The 18,389-nt window shown below is 46.3% G+C and overlaps 2 protein-coding genes across 9 annotated transcripts in view; one reads left to right on the forward strand and one right to left on the reverse strand.

Annotated features, from left to right (window-relative positions):
* The window catches only part of ADAMTS14 (ADAM metallopeptidase with thrombospondin type 1 motif 14), a 70,638-nt gene extending 59,570 nt beyond the window's left edge, over positions 1–11,068 (forward strand). For 3 of the 5 annotated variants that reach the window (XM_035137953.2, XM_035137951.2, XM_060274901.1), the window contains 6 exons: positions 602–767; positions 2,941–3,073; positions 4,060–4,267; positions 5,679–5,808; positions 6,656–6,766; positions 9,209–11,068. In XM_035137953.2, the coding sequence (XP_034993844.2) occupies positions 602–767; positions 2,941–3,073; positions 4,060–4,267; positions 5,679–5,808; positions 6,656–6,766; positions 9,209–9,843 (1,383 nt within the window). In that variant the 3' untranslated portion in view covers positions 9,844–11,068. Of the gene's footprint in view, positions 1–601; positions 768–2,940; positions 3,074–4,059; positions 4,268–5,678; positions 5,809–6,655; positions 6,767–8,434; positions 8,608–9,208 lie in introns of those variants that run through there. The other 2 variants (XM_035137957.2, XM_060274900.1) reach the window with 2 other exon arrangements.
* Positions 11,069–16,889: 5,821 nt separating this feature from the next.
* The window catches only part of TBATA (thymus, brain and testes associated), a 44,344-nt gene continuing 42,844 nt past the window's right edge, over positions 16,890–18,389 (reverse strand). For all 4 annotated transcript variants that reach the window (XM_060274903.1, XM_060274902.1, XM_035138697.2 and 1 more), the window contains one exon: positions 16,890–17,077. In XM_060274903.1, coding sequence (XP_060130886.1) covers positions 16,927–17,077 — 151 coding nt within the window. In that variant the 3' untranslated portion in view covers positions 16,890–16,926. The remainder of the gene's footprint in view (positions 17,078–18,389) is intronic.

Raw genomic sequence — 18,389 nt, forward strand, 5'->3', positions numbered from 1 at the left:
AGGTAGATGCATGTGTATGCTCAGCAACACATGCACAGTCTCTCCCCCCCCCACTTTTCCTTTTGCCCTTTATTAAGCCTTTTGCTCAACTGCGCCAGACAAAACTATTTCAATACATAAACTAATTCAAGAGCATTTCACACAACCAGTGTTGTTTGCAAAATCCATGCAAAAAATAGGAGAGTTGGCACTTCCCTCTTTTCCACATGAGAAAGAGAGAGAGAGAGAGAGAGAGAGAGAGAGAGAGAGAGAGAGAGAGAGAGAGAGAGAGAGAGGGAGAGGGAGAGGGAGAGGGAGAGGGAGAGGCTAGGTTCAGGTTGAAACACAGGTGTCCTTAACCCCCCTTCACTTTCCATTCACTGGGCCATGCCTGTGCCTTTTAAAAATTCCTGCTGGAGTTTCAGAGGAAAAAAACAACCCTATTATATTTCCCCTCCTATGAAATTTAGCATCTTTTGGCTTTAGCCCTTGGGAGCCTGGATCTGGAGGACCCAGCAGAAAACTGAAGAACTGTGCGCACAACTGTAATCTTTATGAAGACTTGTGTAACGGCTGGACAGGGCATTTCCTCTCTCATTGCTCTTTCTTCCCTGCATCCTAGGTCATCCCGCAAGAAGATGAATCCAAGAGTAGCTTGATGTACAAGTACATCATCCATGAAGATCTCCTTCCTGTAATCGGAAACAACAATGTCCTTCTGGAAGAAATGGACACCTATGAGTGGGCCCTTAAAAGCTGGTCTCAGTGTTCAAAAGCATGTGGAGGAGGTATTTCCCCGGCCCTGCATTACTTGGTTTGAGTGTCTTGAATGCACTTCCAGTGTATGGAAGGCTCCTTGCTTGCAGAGGTCTGGTTCATGTATGAATGTCTATCCCAGGACTGCATGCATGAACCGACTCTCTTGAAAAGCAGCGTTTTTCAGGTGTTCACTCTATGGTACTTCATTCATCACTTTTGATTTTGTAGTCAGTCCCTCCAAGTAACGAACTTGCATGTGCAAAAAACCAGCTGTTAGCAGCTGTGTTTGGAAACCTTGAGAAAAATAAGAGTGCCTTCTTTGTTGCAAGTTTTTGACTGGTTTTATTTAGGTGTTTATTTCAACTGCTTTGCATTAGACATGAATTCTTTAAAAATGAATGTCTGTGAGAGTGGACATTCTGGATCCAGCCTAGGAATGGCATGTTGAGTGTCACTTCAGGCAGAGCCCAAATCAGTCCGCTTTAAAAGGAGCAGTATTTTTTGCACACTGTTACTGGCACTGCAGGGTAAATCAGGACATCCCCTGGTGCACATTGAAGGGCTCCCACATCCTAAATCTTGGCATCAGTCATATACTGGGATTGCTCCCTACAGTTTCTTGATGTTACCAATACGAGGAAAGGAAAACCCTTGGCAATATTAATATTCTTGCTGCAGGTAGGTAGCAAACACACATGGTGTGATGTTCTTGCGTTTCTGAGGCAAGTAAGGTGCTTTTAAGAGAGCATGAATTCAAACTTTAGATGGGGGTCACAGTTCTTCACAGTGCCCCTTTTGAAAGGAAGTGAAATAATAAATATTGAGCAGATCAACACAAGCTTCTATCCAGAGCATTTAAATACACAAAGCAGGTTTTGAAAAGCCAGGTCAGAACTTGCTGACTCAAGCCTGCCCTGCTAAAGTTGGAGTGGCTTGAACTGAATTTCCAGGGATATGTCCTGGGAGCAGCTGATGAAGCCCACCCTACACATCCCAAGTTGTGTTGATGACTAGGGTTTGATCTCTGTGTTGTTCTTTACTGGGAAGGTGAGTAGCACATCAAAGCAGCTGCCTAGGTCCTCCCCTATCTATGTTTGTCTTGGCCATGTGTGGAGCTGTTGGATTCTGACCTAGTTCAGTGGTGCTTGAGTCAGGGCGAGGGATCAGCTCCACTCCTTGCAAGGAGGGATTGCGCTAGGAAAACTGGCTAGGCTAGAAATTCCCTTTGCAAGGCGAGGGTTGCAGCCTGCATCTGTCCAAACGAATGGAAATACTTGACAGAAGGTACTCGGATCTGTAGACACTTGTATCATAGGCTGGAGTGTTTTACAAGTAATCACTGTGCTGCCTTGGGGTTGCCAAGCAATCACAGTCGGCTGTCTTTTGTGGGCCGCCCTACAAAGTGAAAGCCGAGCCTGAAAGACCGAAGTTGCCGGTTACACCAAGACGCAGTGTCTGTTTTGTAGTGCGTTTGCGATGCAGAGTGCTTCCCGCACCTTTGCTTCCTCAGAGCAGTAAGGAGCTAATGGTGGCAGCAGCTGTGTAGTATTCATTCATTCATTCATGTGATGCAAAGGCGTGAATGGGAAGCAGAAGTCACACACACAAATACTGTAGTATATTGGTGTTCGTTTTTCAATGGGCACGTTTTCTGCATGGCTGTGCTATCTGTGTAATATGGCTGTTCAGTGAAGTGCCCTACTATGCAAATGAGCATGGTGTGAAAGCGGAAACAAAAATGGGGAGGGGAAGGGGGAGGATTTCAGCTGCCTCAATGAGCCTGTTTTAGCCAGAGATTGGGGGGGGAGTGATTTTATCAGGTGGCATTCATCCAAAAATTGTTTCTTATGCCACATGGAAGTTGCCTATCTGTCTCTCCTGGGCACTGTGACGCCAGGATTCCAAATAGCTCACTTGCACTATTTTTTAATTTTTTAATTTTTTAATTTAATTTGTTGTCTCATGGCACTTTTTCAGTGTCTTCCCATCTGCTTCCCAGATGACCTCCATATATTGTCTGGACCTATTTTCCACTTAGTTGACAAGAGTAGAGTACATCAGGTGCCTTCAGACCATTTTCTGGGAACCCCCCCCCCAAAGCATTAGCGCCTGTCAGGAGGATGCCCACACATCTGTGTGCCTTGAGCAACCTAGACATGCTGGTTCCCTCATAGCTGTAGTTTTGCTTCTTCTGTTTTGCAGGAATACAGTATACCAAGTATGGTTGCCGGAGGAAGAGCGATAACCGGATGGTGCACCGGAACTTCTGCGATAACGGGAAGAAACCGAAACCTATCCGTAGGAGATGCAACATGCAGGAGTGCACCCAGCCTTTGTGAGTCGGTTTTTCATTCTCTTAAAGTTCCAGGGGCCAATTCACACAACCATTTTTGAGGTGCGGAACTCGCCTCATTATTACCATGGTATCGTGGTCTTGTGAAATAGCCATATGTAATAAAATCTCAAGTGAGTGAAAAACCATTGAGATCGCTCTATTTATCCAGAATGCGGCAGCTAGACTGGTGACTGGGAGTGGCCGCCGAGACCATATAACACCGGTCCTGAAAGACCTACATTGGCTCCCAGTACATTTCCTAGCACAATTCAAAGTGTTGGTGCTGACCTTCCAAGCCCTAAATGGGCTTGGCCCAGTATACATGAAGGAGCGTCTCCACCCCCATTGTTCTGCCCAGACACTGAGTTCCACCTCCGAGGGCCTTGTGGTGGTTCCCTCCCTGTGAAATGTGAGGTTACAGAGAACCAGGCAGAGGGCCTTCTCGGTGGTGGCACCCGCCCTGTGGAACGCCCTCCCATCCGATGCCAAGGAAATAAACAACTATCCAAGTCATGTGAAATCCATTCTGGTGCTCCTGCTTATGACAGCTGCAGATTCTGTGGGTATCTGGCAATGTTTTCTGGCTAAGGATCATACTATTGTAGTGGGCGAGAACTTAAGAAGTTCCGTGCAGGATCAGAGCAACTATGTAGTCCAGCCTTTGCACAGCCAGACACCTATAATTTGAAATCTCAACAGCCTTCATATTTGCAACCTAGATGGCCTAGTTCTCACTGAGATGGTAAATATACATCTGGGCTAACTACCCTCATCCCCGCCTATAGAAAACAGACACGTCAAGGTTGAAAGCTAGGCTACATTCCCCCCTACCCTTGATATCTTGGTTTTTTTCTGTGGAGGGAATTTGTTTTGTGAGCTTGTTTTTGCAGGCTGAAGTGGCCCAGCCCAGATTTATCCCGTTCAGTGGGAACCGAGCAGACGAGTCTTTCTGTTAAGAGTGTCTGGTTTTGCTGTTCTCTTTGTAGCTGGGGGGCAGAGGAGTGGGGACCCTGCAGCAAGTCCTGCGGCAAGCTGGGAGTCCAGGTCAGAGTGGTGCAGTGCACCCAGCACCTACACAATGGCACAAACAGGACCGTGCACACAAAGTACTGCACAGGAGACAAGCCAGACGCACGCCGGCCCTGCAGCCGTGTCCCGTGCCCTGCCCAGTGGAGGACAGGTGCCTGGTCTCAGGTAAGGGGCCGCCGCCATTTGGCTACTGTGCCACAGCCAGCATTTCGGTGCCCTAAGCAAAGCAAGGAAAATATCAACCCCTTTGCACTTCTGCAGTGCATCATGGAACACCTTGATTTGACCAGCAGGCCTATGACATGTCAGTGGGGACTTTTTGGGGAAGCTGCCTAATGCCAAGGCAGAACAGTTGTCCATCTAGCTTGACATTGTCTGCACTGACGAACAGCTGCTCTCCAGGGTTTCGGACAGAAGTCTTTCTAGTTGTTCCTGGATCCTTCTGCATGCAGAGCATATGTTCTATCAGAAAGCCACTGGCCTACCTTAATCCACATTCCCTTCGCTCTGTGACAGTGAGCTTGGGAGCCTGGATCCCCAATGATGTTGCTTCTTGCTAGGATTATTTTTTTAAAGATACCAGTAGACACCTTCCTTTGACCACAGCCCTCTCCGTAACAGAATCTGTCTTACTGGGTTTGCTGTTAAGGAAGAGCCTGGCCAAATAGCTCGGACTATAGGGCAATATTATTTTTCTTATTTGGCTGGATTTGAGAACCCTTAGCTGTGTCAGGAGGATGCTTCTTTAAGAAAGAAAAGCAAGCACAGAGCAATGCCACTGGTATTATCGGGTGAGGAAAAACATGGCTTGAGAATGGTGTGGAGCAATTACATTTGCTGCCTGCAAACAAATGAATTGTGGTTAGGATGCAGCTTTTTAGACACTTTTGAGCTGTCCAGGAGATCTTGTCGGAATCCTGAAAATCCTAGACCTCGCAGCTACAGAAAAGTTCAAAAATATCTCTGGCGAAAACTGCTAAAGGACCAGATGTAATTACTGAAGTTGTCACATTCTTTTTAGTGCTTTTCTAAATCTGTATATCAAGACACAAACTGGCGTTGTTTCGAGGGGGTCCTTTTCTTTTCTCTTCTTCTTTCTTTCTTATAACAGTTTGGGAGCAGCCAAGTTTGTGAAGATAGATGGATTAAGCAAAGTGTTGTAGAATGTAAAATACTGACATCCTCTCTTGCCCTCAAGGCTGAGGGGATAAGTTACACAGCAGTTAAAAGATTCATTTCATTTGTATTTCTCAAACGCATACCAGTCCTCATCCAGAACTTCTGACGGCAGCTTTGATAGTCAGCCACTTGTTGGAGGGGAGAGGACATTGTGTGTTTGCTGTTGTCCCAATGCAGTGACTGAAATCGCATTTGTTTTGGGTGTATGAATCCAGACAGAGGAACCACATGCCCTGCTCCAATGACATGTACTTCCTGCAGGTCCTCCTTGCTGGCTCAGCTCTTTTTTCATCGGGGGGGCGGGGGGCGGGGAGTGCATTGGAATAGCTCCAGCCCTTCATTTCCCCTTAGCCTTGACAGATGGGTTTTCCTTCTTCTTCCTCCTCCTCTGTGGCAGTGCTCTGTCAGCTGCGGAGAAGGCATCCAGCAGCGCCAGGTGGTCTGCAAGTCCAACGACAACAACCTTGGCCAGTGCGAGAGCGAGAAGCCAGAGACCATCCAGGTTTGCAAAATGGCAGCATGCCCAGGTAAGAGAAAGAGCTGCAGTTGCAGAAGGGACGAAAGAAGAATGCATGCAAAGTGAATGAAATAGATGCAGCATTAAAACACACACACACACAACTGAAACATGGTGATGTCCATGGGTATATGGCGTTGTGCTTGTTTACACATAGGGGTTGGGTCATTTGGTTGTTGTTGTTGTTATTATTTATTGAATTTCTATACCACCTTTCATCCAAAGATCACAGGGTGGTTTGTACCATGTATGGTACATATGTGTAGAATCCCAAGGAAAATATTCCAAGAGCTCTGGCCAGGTAGTAGATTAATTTTTAGAAAGTTTTAAGTTGAGAATAATAAGACAAATTCCAGTAGCAACCCAGTTTTTAGAAATCCAGGACAAGGCCCTGTTTCGGTTTATTCTTCATCAGCTCTAGTTTCATAGTTTTAAGGTCAAAGCATACCATTCATGCTGATGAAGAATAAACCAAAACAGGGCCTTGTCCCGGATTTCCAGAAACTGGATTGCTACTGGAATTTGTCTTATTATTCTCAACTTAAAACTTTCTAAAAATTAATCTACTACCTGGCCAGACTCTTGGAATCTTTTCATTTGATTTTCTCAACTCTCCAAGGACTCCAATTTATTTAGAATCCCAAGGAGCCATGACAGCTAATGACCATCCCCCAAAGTTACTCTGGCATCCTGTTAGTCTCTAGAATGCTGGAGTGCACTTTATTTTCTTCCAACCATTTGAATCCATTATTAAAGGAAAGTCTCTGGTGTCCCCCCTGCCCCGGAAAAAACAACTAAAACTTGACTCGCTGTTGTGATCTAGATACTTTGACCTGCCTTCCTTTTCGTCCCCCTAGGAAACCTACCAAGTGTCACAACAAACTCAGGCACCAGCGATCATGTGACTCCTAAGGTCCAATGGGTGCCTCAGGAGAGCGCCAAAAATCCTGTTACCAAGATATCATCAAGTAAGTGCCCTCCTGCTTCTGAGTTCCTCAGTTTGGATAATCACCTATTCCCCTCTCGATTTCTTTTTTTATTTTTTTAAAAAATGCCGGACACTACTTAGAAAAGATTGGTTTTGTAGAATATTACAACAGTTGTTGAGGCTTTGCCAGGTTGTACAAGTCAAACAGCTGCCTTCCTGTGACTTTAATGGGTGGGAAGTTGTTGGAGGGGGCGTAACTGAAGGAAAAAGAAACCTTCCTTTGCTTGGAATGCTTCTTGGGCGGCTGTTGTGTGCCTGAGAACGGGAAGCTGCCATCTTGGTCCTCCCCTTACCCTTGGGGAATTGAGAAGAATGAAAACTTAAGATGTTCTCTGTCCAGTTCTGCAAGTGAGTAAATACACTAATTCTGAGGTCTGAGGTCAGAGGTGAGGAACCTCAGTCCCGGAGGTCAGATGTCTCCCCACCACTGCCACCAGGTCTCTCCTCCTAGCCTTTGGGATTCTCCCCAGGCTGTAAACCTTCCCTGGTTGTGTTCCACAACCTCTAGAGTATTTTTGCCTTGCTGGAACGTAGCCTTGAAGTCCGATGACCCTTGCTTGCCTGCATTGGATGGGTGAGTATGTAGAAACTAGGCTCTGGCACAGAGGTAAAGAGTACCTTCATTGGTCTACGCACTCTGGCCTCTGGCCTCACCTACCTCTGGTGGTATGTGGCCCTTGGGCTCAAGAAAGGTTTCCCATGAGTCGTAACATGGAAGTTGATGCAACCCAATACAGACTTCTCTTGTACTCTGTAGATCAGGTCTACCCAACTGGGGACCCATCAAACTGAGTACAGTCCATCCGCCAGGTTTCTGGACCAACTCCAGCTGGAAGCATATTTACTGAGTTCTCGGTGGGCCACCATGCCACAGTTTGCTTCTCATGTTGTGCAGGCCTGCTGTAACATTACACACGGTGAAACATAAATACAGTGGTACCTCGGTTTAAATACACAATTGGTTAAGTCTGTACTTAACCTGAAGCGTACTTTCCCATTGAAAGTAATGGAAAGTGGATTAATCCGTTCCAGACAGGTCCGCGGAGTACTTAAACTGAAAGTACTTAAACCGAAGCGTACTTAAACCGAGGTATGGCTGTAATTTGCAGAAAAGGTTAACTACAAGTGGATCTGCTGTTGCTGTTGCCAATGTGACTATATAGCCTAAGCTGAGAGCGCTTATAATTATAAGCAATTGCTGGGAGGAAAAGGCCAACCTTATTTAGCTTAGAGGGCCAGTAGAATCTTCTGCACCTTAAAATACACCAAATAAAGTGGAAAGGCTTCCCTTTATATGGATCCCTAGATGCATGATTTAGTTCAGAATTAGTTTTGGATTAATGCTCATCCGAGAGCCTTACGCTGCAAGCTCAACTCAGAAGCAAGTCCCATTGAATTTATTGGGGTTTACTCACAGGTAAGTAATTGCAGAGACTTGAGATGGTTGTTCGAAAATGAATCACTGCCCTCTAGTGTTCATCTGCAGGTGTTTCTCGCTAGCGTTGACTCTCTGGGAGGTTTATACAAATTCCTGTGTAGGTGCTTCAGCCTACCTGCCTGTCTGTTTGTCTGACTGTTTCTCTTTCAGCTGTCTGTACACTTGCATCTCACTGACTTTTACGTTCCTCTCTTTGTCTTCTCCTCTTAGGCTCCCCTGCTGACATTCTGCAGTTGCTGACATATCCATAGGCCTAATAGCGTTTGGGTACATGCTTTTATGCACCTTGATTCCTGTAAAGAGTAAATAATACAGTGGTTGTCTCTATATATGTATCATCTTGAATCTTCAGACACACCCCACCTCCTATGTTTTTTTTTTTTTTTTTTAAAGTCCCTTCCCCTCAGCACTGTTTCTCTTTAGAAATATGGTTTGAGTCTTGCAATTCTTTAGTCTTTGTCTCATAGGGGTTGGGATTTTCAATTTCTGACTCTGGATCAAAACCACCATATGCAACCAGGATCATAATATGGATGGAACCCACCCCTCCTACATCATTGACACCCATTGCCACTTGCCTGAGATTGCGATTGCCCCACAACTCTACTGGGGCCTGTGATTCTTTCTCCTCCTCCTTTTTTTCTATTCCTATTTCTGTTTCTCTCTTTTCTTGATGCCTCTTCTGGTATCACTGTTATGTATTGTTTGTGTAACTGATATGGAGCATTCCTTATATGGCATGGGGTGGGAATTGGCTTGGCCCAATCTTCAAGGATGATGGGAGTTTGAGCCCAGGCACATCTAGGCAGCCACAGATTAACAGAGATAAGAGTGATGTAGCCTAGGTTGACATGGCTTAACCACACACATGAGCCTTGTGGGGTAATAGTCTTAGACTGCATTGTAGTACTGTTCTCTTGTGTGCGGTCATCTGAAGCCACGGTCGCTTTCTCGCCAACTTTCCCTAACTTTCCTTCATTGCAGAGGAGCCGTGCCTTGGAGACAAGTCCATATTCTGCCAGATGGAAGTCCTGGCTCGCTACTGCTCCATCCCTGGCTATAACAAGCTCTGCTGCGAATCCTGCGGCAAAAAAGTCCCCACCAGCCAGCCTCCCGCTGTCGACCAAGGAGCTTCCGAGACTGGCACCCGCGGAGGCGCTGCCCTTCCCGGCCCTCTCCCACAACTGTCTCCCCACCCCACTGCCACGAGCCAACTGCGAAGGATGAAGGGCACTTCTCCGAAAGAGACAGAGGCATCCCGTGGCCTCCTGGCTACTCTCGCCGCCTCCACGGCCATTGGCACCTGCCAGGTTAACGCTGCTTCACAGCCTCAGGGCAGCCCTGACAATAGCACTGCGAAAGTGGGCACGCCAATGCTACTACCTCCTCCTCTTCTTCCTCCTCCTCCTCTTCGGCAAGCTCCAGCTGGGAGGGACCCCGAGGAGCATCGCAGCAGCTCGGTGTCCCAATGGCTCCCTGCTGCCTTGGACAAGCCTTCAGTTGTTTCGCAGAAAGGAGGCCCATCTCCTCCTCAAGATGGAGGGGGGTGGAGAAAGGACAGCGTGGGGCCCAAACAGTCAGCTGCCACTCTCAGGACCTCCTCCCCTGTTGTGACATGAAGTGGGGGTGGTGCTTTCTTTCCCCCCAGAAACCCCTCTCTTATTTGTTTTTTTTTGGGGGGGGTTCATTACGTCTCTCTACACCGTTTACATGCACAGGAGCGGGGCGGCAAAGTCACCATGTTGTTGTTTTATCTGGGGCCCTTTCCCAAAACGGAAGGAGTATGAAAAACCCAGTGAAGGAAACAAACTAAAACTGCCGAGGTTGGACACACAACACACACACACACACACAGTGCTTGCGTAGCCCAGGTTAGGTTGCCTCCGAGGGCACCTTGAATCAGCAGGGCTTTTCTGTCAAGGTTGCTAACAAGAGGTTTCTCAATCAATAAGGCAAGCCAGCTGAAGGACCTTGTTTCCCCTCCTCAGTTTCCCCTCATTGCTGCTGCTCTCCCAGCCATCTGGAGGAGCCTTGAAATGGTGCTGCAAGGGACATGGTTTTAGTCCAAGTTACTGCGGACAGCGAGCCTGACGTGTCTCCATAACAGCAGGCTATGCAGACTGAAATTGATTGTGTCAGGAGAGAGGAGGAGACCTGGGGTGCTTCCAGGTGGAGGGCTTAATACTGCAAACGGGTCTTACAGGTAGTGCAAATGCGTTGTTGGTAACAGGTTATTGTTGTTGTTTTCTACCTTGGCAAGGGCAGGTCAAGATTAAAAGTGGCGGTGGGGAGAGAAATGCAGGCTGGCTTTTTTGTTGTTGCTGATGATGGCGCCGTGTAGATGCTGCTGAAACCTTGCATGCCCGGGGAGCACCAATCCCAGGAAAGTGTGTGTGGTTTGAACTAACGGTCTCCTGAGCCAGCAAGCCACCCGCCTCCTTGCAATGCTGAGCTGGTGCGCTGAGAGCCCTGGGATGGGAGTGTTGAACCACCACCACCCAGCTCAATTGGAGTGTCTCTTGAACAGGGAATGAGCAATGAACACCTCATCTTTAAAAACCATTTTTATGACCTTTTTGTTCACCATGGCAGTGACACTTCTCAGTCAAAAGCAGGGAGAATATGAGAACGTAAGGATTGCCTTGCTAACTGGGCCCAATGTCCATTTGTTCCAGCACTTTGCTTGCGCCAGTGGCCAGCTAGACGCCCACAAGCAATTCATGATTGCTTTTCAGCCATTCTTTGTCTGCCCCCAGCGATCTGGTCGTCAGCGGAATGCCGCCCTCGGAATGAGTAGATTTTCAGAACAAACCAGGGAACCAGATACCCAAGTGTGTTACCAAATGCTTTAAAACAATGTTATTGCTGCAAGGATGTTGTGGGCTTCCTGGGGTCTCTCTCTCTCCCCCTCCCTCTTCCTCTCCCTCTCCCCCTCCCTCCCTCTGAAAAGCCACTTTTGTTCCTCATAATGCAGTTTATGTCACTTCTGAGTTTGAAGATGTTCTCTTGCATTGGTAGGACGCTGTTCTGGAAATCTGCTTGAGATGGGAGGTGATGCCAGTTTTAATAAAATACGCCCAACACGGGAATTCTGAATAAGTTAGATAACAGGTGCGTTTTTTAAAAAGCAACTCTGGAGTGACTTTTACCCAAGAACAATAACATGGGCTGCAATAGGCAGCTTTGAAACTGTCTGATACGAGCTGTGTTTTGCCAACAATGGATGCTAAATAAGATCGAGGTGAGGTAAGGTTATGCAAATAATTGAATTGCCTTTTGGGGAGAAAGGCTGGTTTAATATTAAATGGACACCCCATTCCACCCCTACGCACAACACACACTCAAGTCTCTCTTTTCTGGGATTTTGGTTTGTTGGTGAGGGTTTTTTGGTCACCCCTTTTATTTTTAATCATGTTTGCACCATGTCATCTGTCCTTTCTAGAACCTTGCAAATGCCACAAGTGTAGTCTCGGGGATCAGGACGGCTTTGGATGGTGCCCACTGAACCACATTGATCACTCGTGCTGCTTTTTGTGCCTGAGAGATGTTTCCTATGTTACTCTGAAAAGACAAAAGTCCTATCATTTTAGTATCCAGACAAAAACAAATCAGGCCATGGCAAAAAGAGACAAAAGAAAGCAGGGCAAATCTCTGGAAAGTATAGGGGACAGATTCAGCAACTGCATGTTTGCATTTGGAGAAAGAGATGCGCATGTTTTGAAGTTCATCTTCATTGATTGTTTATAAAAAAAAACCCTCAAATTATACTTTCCACGTTGCATGTTTTCATAGGACTGTGCAGAAACGGCTGTTGTGAGAAACCTTTGTATACAGTGTTTGAGAACAGCACTCAAGATGGGCCATTGGCTTGATCCAGCAGGCAATTCCAGTTGAAAGGCTCAAGGCTGAGCAAAGGCACTGCTAGCTTCCCTCCTTGCTCTAGGCTAGGGGTCCCCAGACTACGGCCTGGGGGCCACATACGGCCCATGAGGCTCATTTATCCAGCCCCCGGCACTGCCCACTGCCACTGCCTGCTCTGATCAGCGCGGCACGGCTGCCTACTTCCAGGTCGCTGTGAGCATCGGAAATAGCTTGTGCGCATGCGCCAGCGTCATATTTCCGGTGCACTTCCGGGTTGGAGGAGGTCATACACATGCACACAAGTTATTTCCGGTGTTCTGTCAACCTGGAAGTGCACAGGAAATGACACTGGTGCATGCACACAAGCTATTTCCGACGCTCCTGGCAACCTGGAAGTACGCCGGAAATCGCGTATGGGCGCGCATTCCCGCGCGCTCCGGCCTGCTGCACGATTCGACACTCGAGGCACTGGCCCAACGCCAGGTAAGTCTGAGGCACTGATCTGAAGGCAGCCCTGTTTAGAGAGGCTTTTAATGTTTAATAGATTATTTTATTTCATTTTTCGGTTGGAAGCCGCCCAGAGTAGGTAGGGAAACCCAGCCAGATGGGCGGGGTATAAATAATAAATTATTATTATTATTATTATTATTATTATTATTATTATTATTTACTCATAGGATTTGTGTAGCTCTACTTGGAAATCCTCCACCGAGAGATGTGTTGGAAGGTTGCTCAGCTGGCCAGTCTGTTGAGCAACTTAAATTTCTCCAGTTGAATTCAGGGAAATATAAAAGTGTTGATCAAATGCAGGGGGGACTGTACCTTTGGAAACACAATAGCTGCTTTTCTGAAGCCCATCACAGTTTTGCAGCATGATAAATATAGCTATCGCGTTCTCATCTCCTGCTGAAAGTTCATTCACAGAGGCTTGATTCATCTGTCACTGATGTGTCAGTCTTTTCTAATAAATTAAGTTACTTCGTTTTTTAAATCACCATTTGCTTTATACTAGAAAGCCATTTTATACAAATCATGTCACTGCAACATTCCTACCAAGAAAAAACAAAAACAAATCTAACAAACATCACCAGAAGCTGCTTCTGTCTTTGCTGTCTTCCTTCTAATTAAATGCAGCTAAGCGGGAATAAGCACATAAATAACGAAGTCAGAACATTGCAATGATTTGGTGACGGTTAGTTCTTACAGCATAGCTTCCTCTAATGTGTTGATGGACAACCATTTCCCCTCTAAGAGATTGTAATGCCTGCCTAGCTTTTCAATGTATTTGTGCATCAGCTTAACTAATTGTCTACCAGAGGCTTTCTATTTCGTTTCCCACGTTACAAAACGGCTCACTTTTTACATGCCGCTGCTCCCGAAACTGCTCGCCAAATAATTACAATTTGTCCTTAACACAGGGCCTTCTTAGCCTGCAATGATGAACTCATCACAGAATGCATATAGGTGTATTACTCTCCATCCACCCAGCATCACTGCTGTACATCAGAACTGGGGAACTGTGTCCCTACAGATGTGGCTAACCTGCAACTCCCATCCTCATTGGCCATGCTGGAAGGGGCTGCTGGGATTGAGAATCTAAAAACAGCAGGAGGGAGACTAGGTCCTAATCCCTGGGAAACCACCTTGATTCTGCGGGCTAAAACCTTATCTGATCATGGCCCAAACATGTCAAATGTGGCAGACGGGTGGGGCCACCCATGTTTGGGCCATCAGCTGATGTCAGAATGACACAAGGTGTTTGGGTGCTTTGAAGTCCTCAAGTTGGGGCTTCAAAGCACTGGGTAGGGCTTGCAAAGTTCCTGAGGCTTCAGCTTTACTGCTCATCAGCTGATGGGTGGCAGGGCCAAAGCCTGTTTTCCTTTGCCAAGGCACCACCAGCAGCTCAGTTTAAGGCTCCCAATTGTGGATTGGCAGCTGCCTCTACCTGCCCCATACCTGACATCAGATGGGGATGGTTTGGGGAACGTGGTGTTGCAAGTCAAACAGTAGCTTAGAAAGGCTACAGAATGGTGCTTCTGAGCATCGGCTCAGCTGGGGGAGAAATGAATTCAGTTTGCATGGAAAGGCAAATCTGGAAAAATGGAACAAGGAAGGAAAGTTAATGGCTCCTCCCTCCCTCTCTACTGCTGCCCCCCCCTTACCAAACTGACCGCCCACCATGTGTGACAGTATTTCAGTGAAAATGTAAAGTGAGGTGATGAATCCACAGCTCCCCTGGATAAATAGGTACCTTGACCCTCAGGCCGCAATCCAAAGGGCATGTCCCTGGGAACTGGTCCCGCTAAACTCAGTAGGACGTGAACCTCTGAGCAAACAGAAGTCAGCAAACATTGCTCAGGATTGTGATGCTGCATGACTCCGCTCTGTAGTTCATTAGTGATGAATAAGCGGCCATGGACAATGGTGTGAGGGTTGACTGGGCAGCGGTGGTTTTTATGCAAACAAACATAGTCTCGTGGCATCTTAAAAGAGGAGCAGAATTGTGTCATCACGTGTTGGGAGTAGAACTTCCTCAGACGACTGAAGTGTTGGCCAATCTCCACCAGTATGGGAGATGCGGGGTGGTAGTGGTGATGGTGTAAATACTACCCTGGTATATTTCACAGCCATTTGCTAACCCCCCATATTTTTCAGTTTCTTCCCTCTATACCCAGTTATATCTGCCAGTGAATGTGCATGTAACTGAGGACCGTGCACCGTGCATCTGATCTAGGGCTCTAATCTACTAAAGCAGGCTTCCTCAACCTCGGCCCTCCAGATGTTTTTGGCCTACAACTCCCATGATCCCTAGCTAGCAGGGCCAGTGGTCAGGGATGATGGGAATTGTAGTCTCAAACATCTGGAGGGCCGGGGTTGAGGAAGCCTGTACTAAAGCTTATGTCACAGTAACTGCATTGTAACTTGACTTAACGGCACAGCCCTGTGTCCAGAAGCATGTCCTACTGAATTTAATGCAGCTTAATCCTAGGTCAGAAGGGACCCAGGTGGCGCTGTGGGTTAAACCACTGAGCCTAGGGCTTGCTGATCAGAAGGTCGGCGGTTCGAATCCCTGTGACGGGGTGAGCTCCCATTGCTTGGTCCCAGCTCCTGCCAACCTAGCAGTTCAAAAGCACGTCAAAATGCAAGTAGATAAATAGGAACCGCTACTAGCAGGAAGGTAAACAGCATTTCCATGTGCTGCTCTGGTTTGCCAGAAGTGGCTTTGTCATGCTGGCCACATGACCTGGAAGCTATACGCCGGCTCCCTCAGCTAATAATGCGAGATGAGCGCGCAACCCCAGAGTCGGTCACGACTGGACCTAATGGTCAGGGGTCCCTTTACCTTTAATCCTAGGTCAGTAGGGCTAGAGCCTCAGCCCAACACCCCCCCCCCAGATAATGTTCATAGAAGTAGCACATGCATTCTACATTTTCTGTCCGAGCTGCCTCTCTAAATGGTGGTAAAACAGTCACAGGGTCAATTTTACTCTGGGCCTTAGTGAATATTGTACACCCATTACCTTGCTCTGCACACTGGGTCTTTTGGGCTGCATCCTCTGGTGGATGGGAAATATTATGCAATGTATAGCCAGATCAAGGATTTGAACATATTTTCCCTATCCTTATAATAATCGGAGCCAGGTATTGTTGCATGAGAAAGGCCAAAACTTAAGTAGCAGGTTAGATATTAATATGATGCTTCCATCATAGTAGATACTGGGATTTTGTGGACAGGAGTCAGCCATTCTGTAAAGCTGCGTGGTTTATTTTAAAAAGCATTAGTATTACTTCCTTCACTATTTTTGCTTCCATGGAAAATTGTTGGTAAGTGAGCAGGGGTTTCATGTCCACAGGGTTTACTGAGAACACACACACACACACCCGTAAAAAGAAGTTGGCACCCCTCCTTTGTGTTTCAGTTAATAGGCACTTGTTCAGCTGCCTACACTTTGCAACCACTAGAGGTCACTGCTGGACTATTGTTTCTGAGTTCAATGTCAGCAGTTTGGAAAGATCTAATGGCCAGGCTCCTTTAGGCATTGAGAAGCAAAGTTGTTTGAAGATCATGCAATAGGATACAGACCAGGTCCTATCCAAGTCGGTGGCAAAGTCTCCCAGTGATTCGAATGGTTGTCGACTGCAGCCTTAGCAATTAAATAGGGCTCTAACAGGGAGGTGACTTTCCAGTGCGAACAGCATTAACAAATTGAGATTTTCTCTCCTTCCTTAATTAATTTTTGTTTATACTTCTGCAAACCTCGGAATTGTCCCCAAGATTATCTGAAAGCTCATCCCCTCCTCTGGTGCAGGGGTACTTTCCCTTTAGCTATGGATTCAGCCCCTTTTATTCCGCGGCAAAAGCAGAGGACCAGCAGTTGTTGCGGAAAGGTGATCCGATAGCAAACAGCAAAGAACAATCTCTTCTCCCCCAATGCCCTGCAGCAGAGGCTGGAAAAGAACAAAGGGGAACATTTCAAAGAATGGGCTAGCAGGGTTAGCACACGAGCTATCCCATGTAAAGGGGCTGATATGAAAGAAGCTGTGTGAAATGATCAAAAATGTTGGCGAGAGTTCCTTTCTTGACTCACGCGTTTGCCTTAGCAACTCAATACGGCACAAAACAGCATTCTTCAGTGAGATTGGAAATGTGGGAGATTTGTGACCTGGTTGTCTGTGATGTACTGTTTTGGTCCATCCAAAACTTCTGTCAGAATAAAAATGTAAGTGAAAAAAAGGGGATCAGGAATTTGTGCACTTTAAACTTTGGCCTAGGTATAAGATGTGAGTGAGGGGAAAGAGGAACAGCAAGTACAAGGTGACACCATATGGATGTTGCTTTTTTATTGTTCCATTGTCTCTGCAAGCAGGATCCTGCACATTTCAGAGTTGGCTCTGTGAAAGGGAAGCTCACGCCCAGGGATGGTGGTCCATCTCCCTTTGCGGACAGTAGTGCTGTGGTTTGCAGAGGATTCTGAGACGGAGAAGATTTCTCTGGGAGGAAATAAAACCACAAGCAACAAACAATGAAATCAATCTGACCTAGCATTTAGCATCTTGTAGGATGGCTTCAAGTTCTGCGACTGTAATGAGTGCATGTACAGACATACAAAAAACCCCACATTTCTCTAGGACAAGACACCCCTGCAACTAACTAACTTTAGATATGTGCCCATGGCCTGAAAATACCACCTTTCCACAATATTATCTTCTAAACCAACTGGTACTGAGGAAAACATATTCAGGTAAACCATTTTCACGTTATACGCTCCCGGAAGACTTGCTTTGGGAGACATTCATTGTATGTAAAAAAAAGAAAGAAAGAAGGTTCTTAACATCTTTACAAAATAGTTTTTGGAGGGATTCTTAAAAATGTACTTTTTCCACCTCAGATGGTTAATGCAGCCTCAATAAGCCTTTAGACAGGTTACACACACACACACACACACACACACACACACACACACACACACACACACAGAGCCTTCCCAGTTTCCCTTCCTCCTCTGCAAACTGGTATATACTGGGGAAAGTAGAATCTTTGAAAAAACTCAAGAACTCCCAGTAATTTACAACATGTGGGACCTGCAACAAAATGTGCTCTTGTTCAGGATCCTAGCCAACCAACTAAGGGGTCATAGACACTTCCACTGCCCCAGTGCCTAGAAAGCACATGTTCCAAGAGGTGCATGCCCTCTACCAGGATATTCCATTCCATTTTCCTCTCCCCTTGCATTCTATCCTCCCAGTTAATATTCCATGCCTACTGAGCATGCTCATTCCTTATTGAACAGTTTATGACCCCCCCCTTTAAGTTTGTACACTAAATATGTGTTGTATTTCTGCAAACTTTTGGAGTTCCTCCAAGCCTGCTGATTTTCCTCTCTTGTGCATGAATGATGCTGTTTTGGCTACTCCAGGATAGGGCTAGGAGTGTCTATTTTGGTTCCTTTCAGGTTCTCATTTTCCCAGATTCTGATCTACATATTTCTACAATTTTGCAAAAACTCCTCCTGAAAATTCATCAGTGCAATTTTCTCTTTTTCAATATGTACCCACATTTGTCTGCAATTTTGCCTTTCACACACATATTGGCAAGGCACTTGTAAATGTTATTTTCCCTAATATTTTTTATACACGCTTTTGTGCATATTACTTGGCTGGAGAAGTGTCTTGCGAAATGCACTGAAGTTTTTTCTTTTTGTATGGAATGCTGTGTTTCAGATTCTGTATTGTTTTAGAAAACGTGAATTAGCAAAGCTCTCCTCTCAATGCAGATGGCATCGCATTTACCTTCTCTGCCCAA

The sequence above is a fragment of the Zootoca vivipara genome, chromosome 5 (genome assembly GCF_963506605.1).
Source record: "Zootoca vivipara chromosome 5, rZooViv1.1, whole genome shotgun sequence".
NCBI lineage: Eukaryota > Metazoa > Chordata > Lepidosauria > Squamata > Lacertidae > Zootoca > Zootoca vivipara.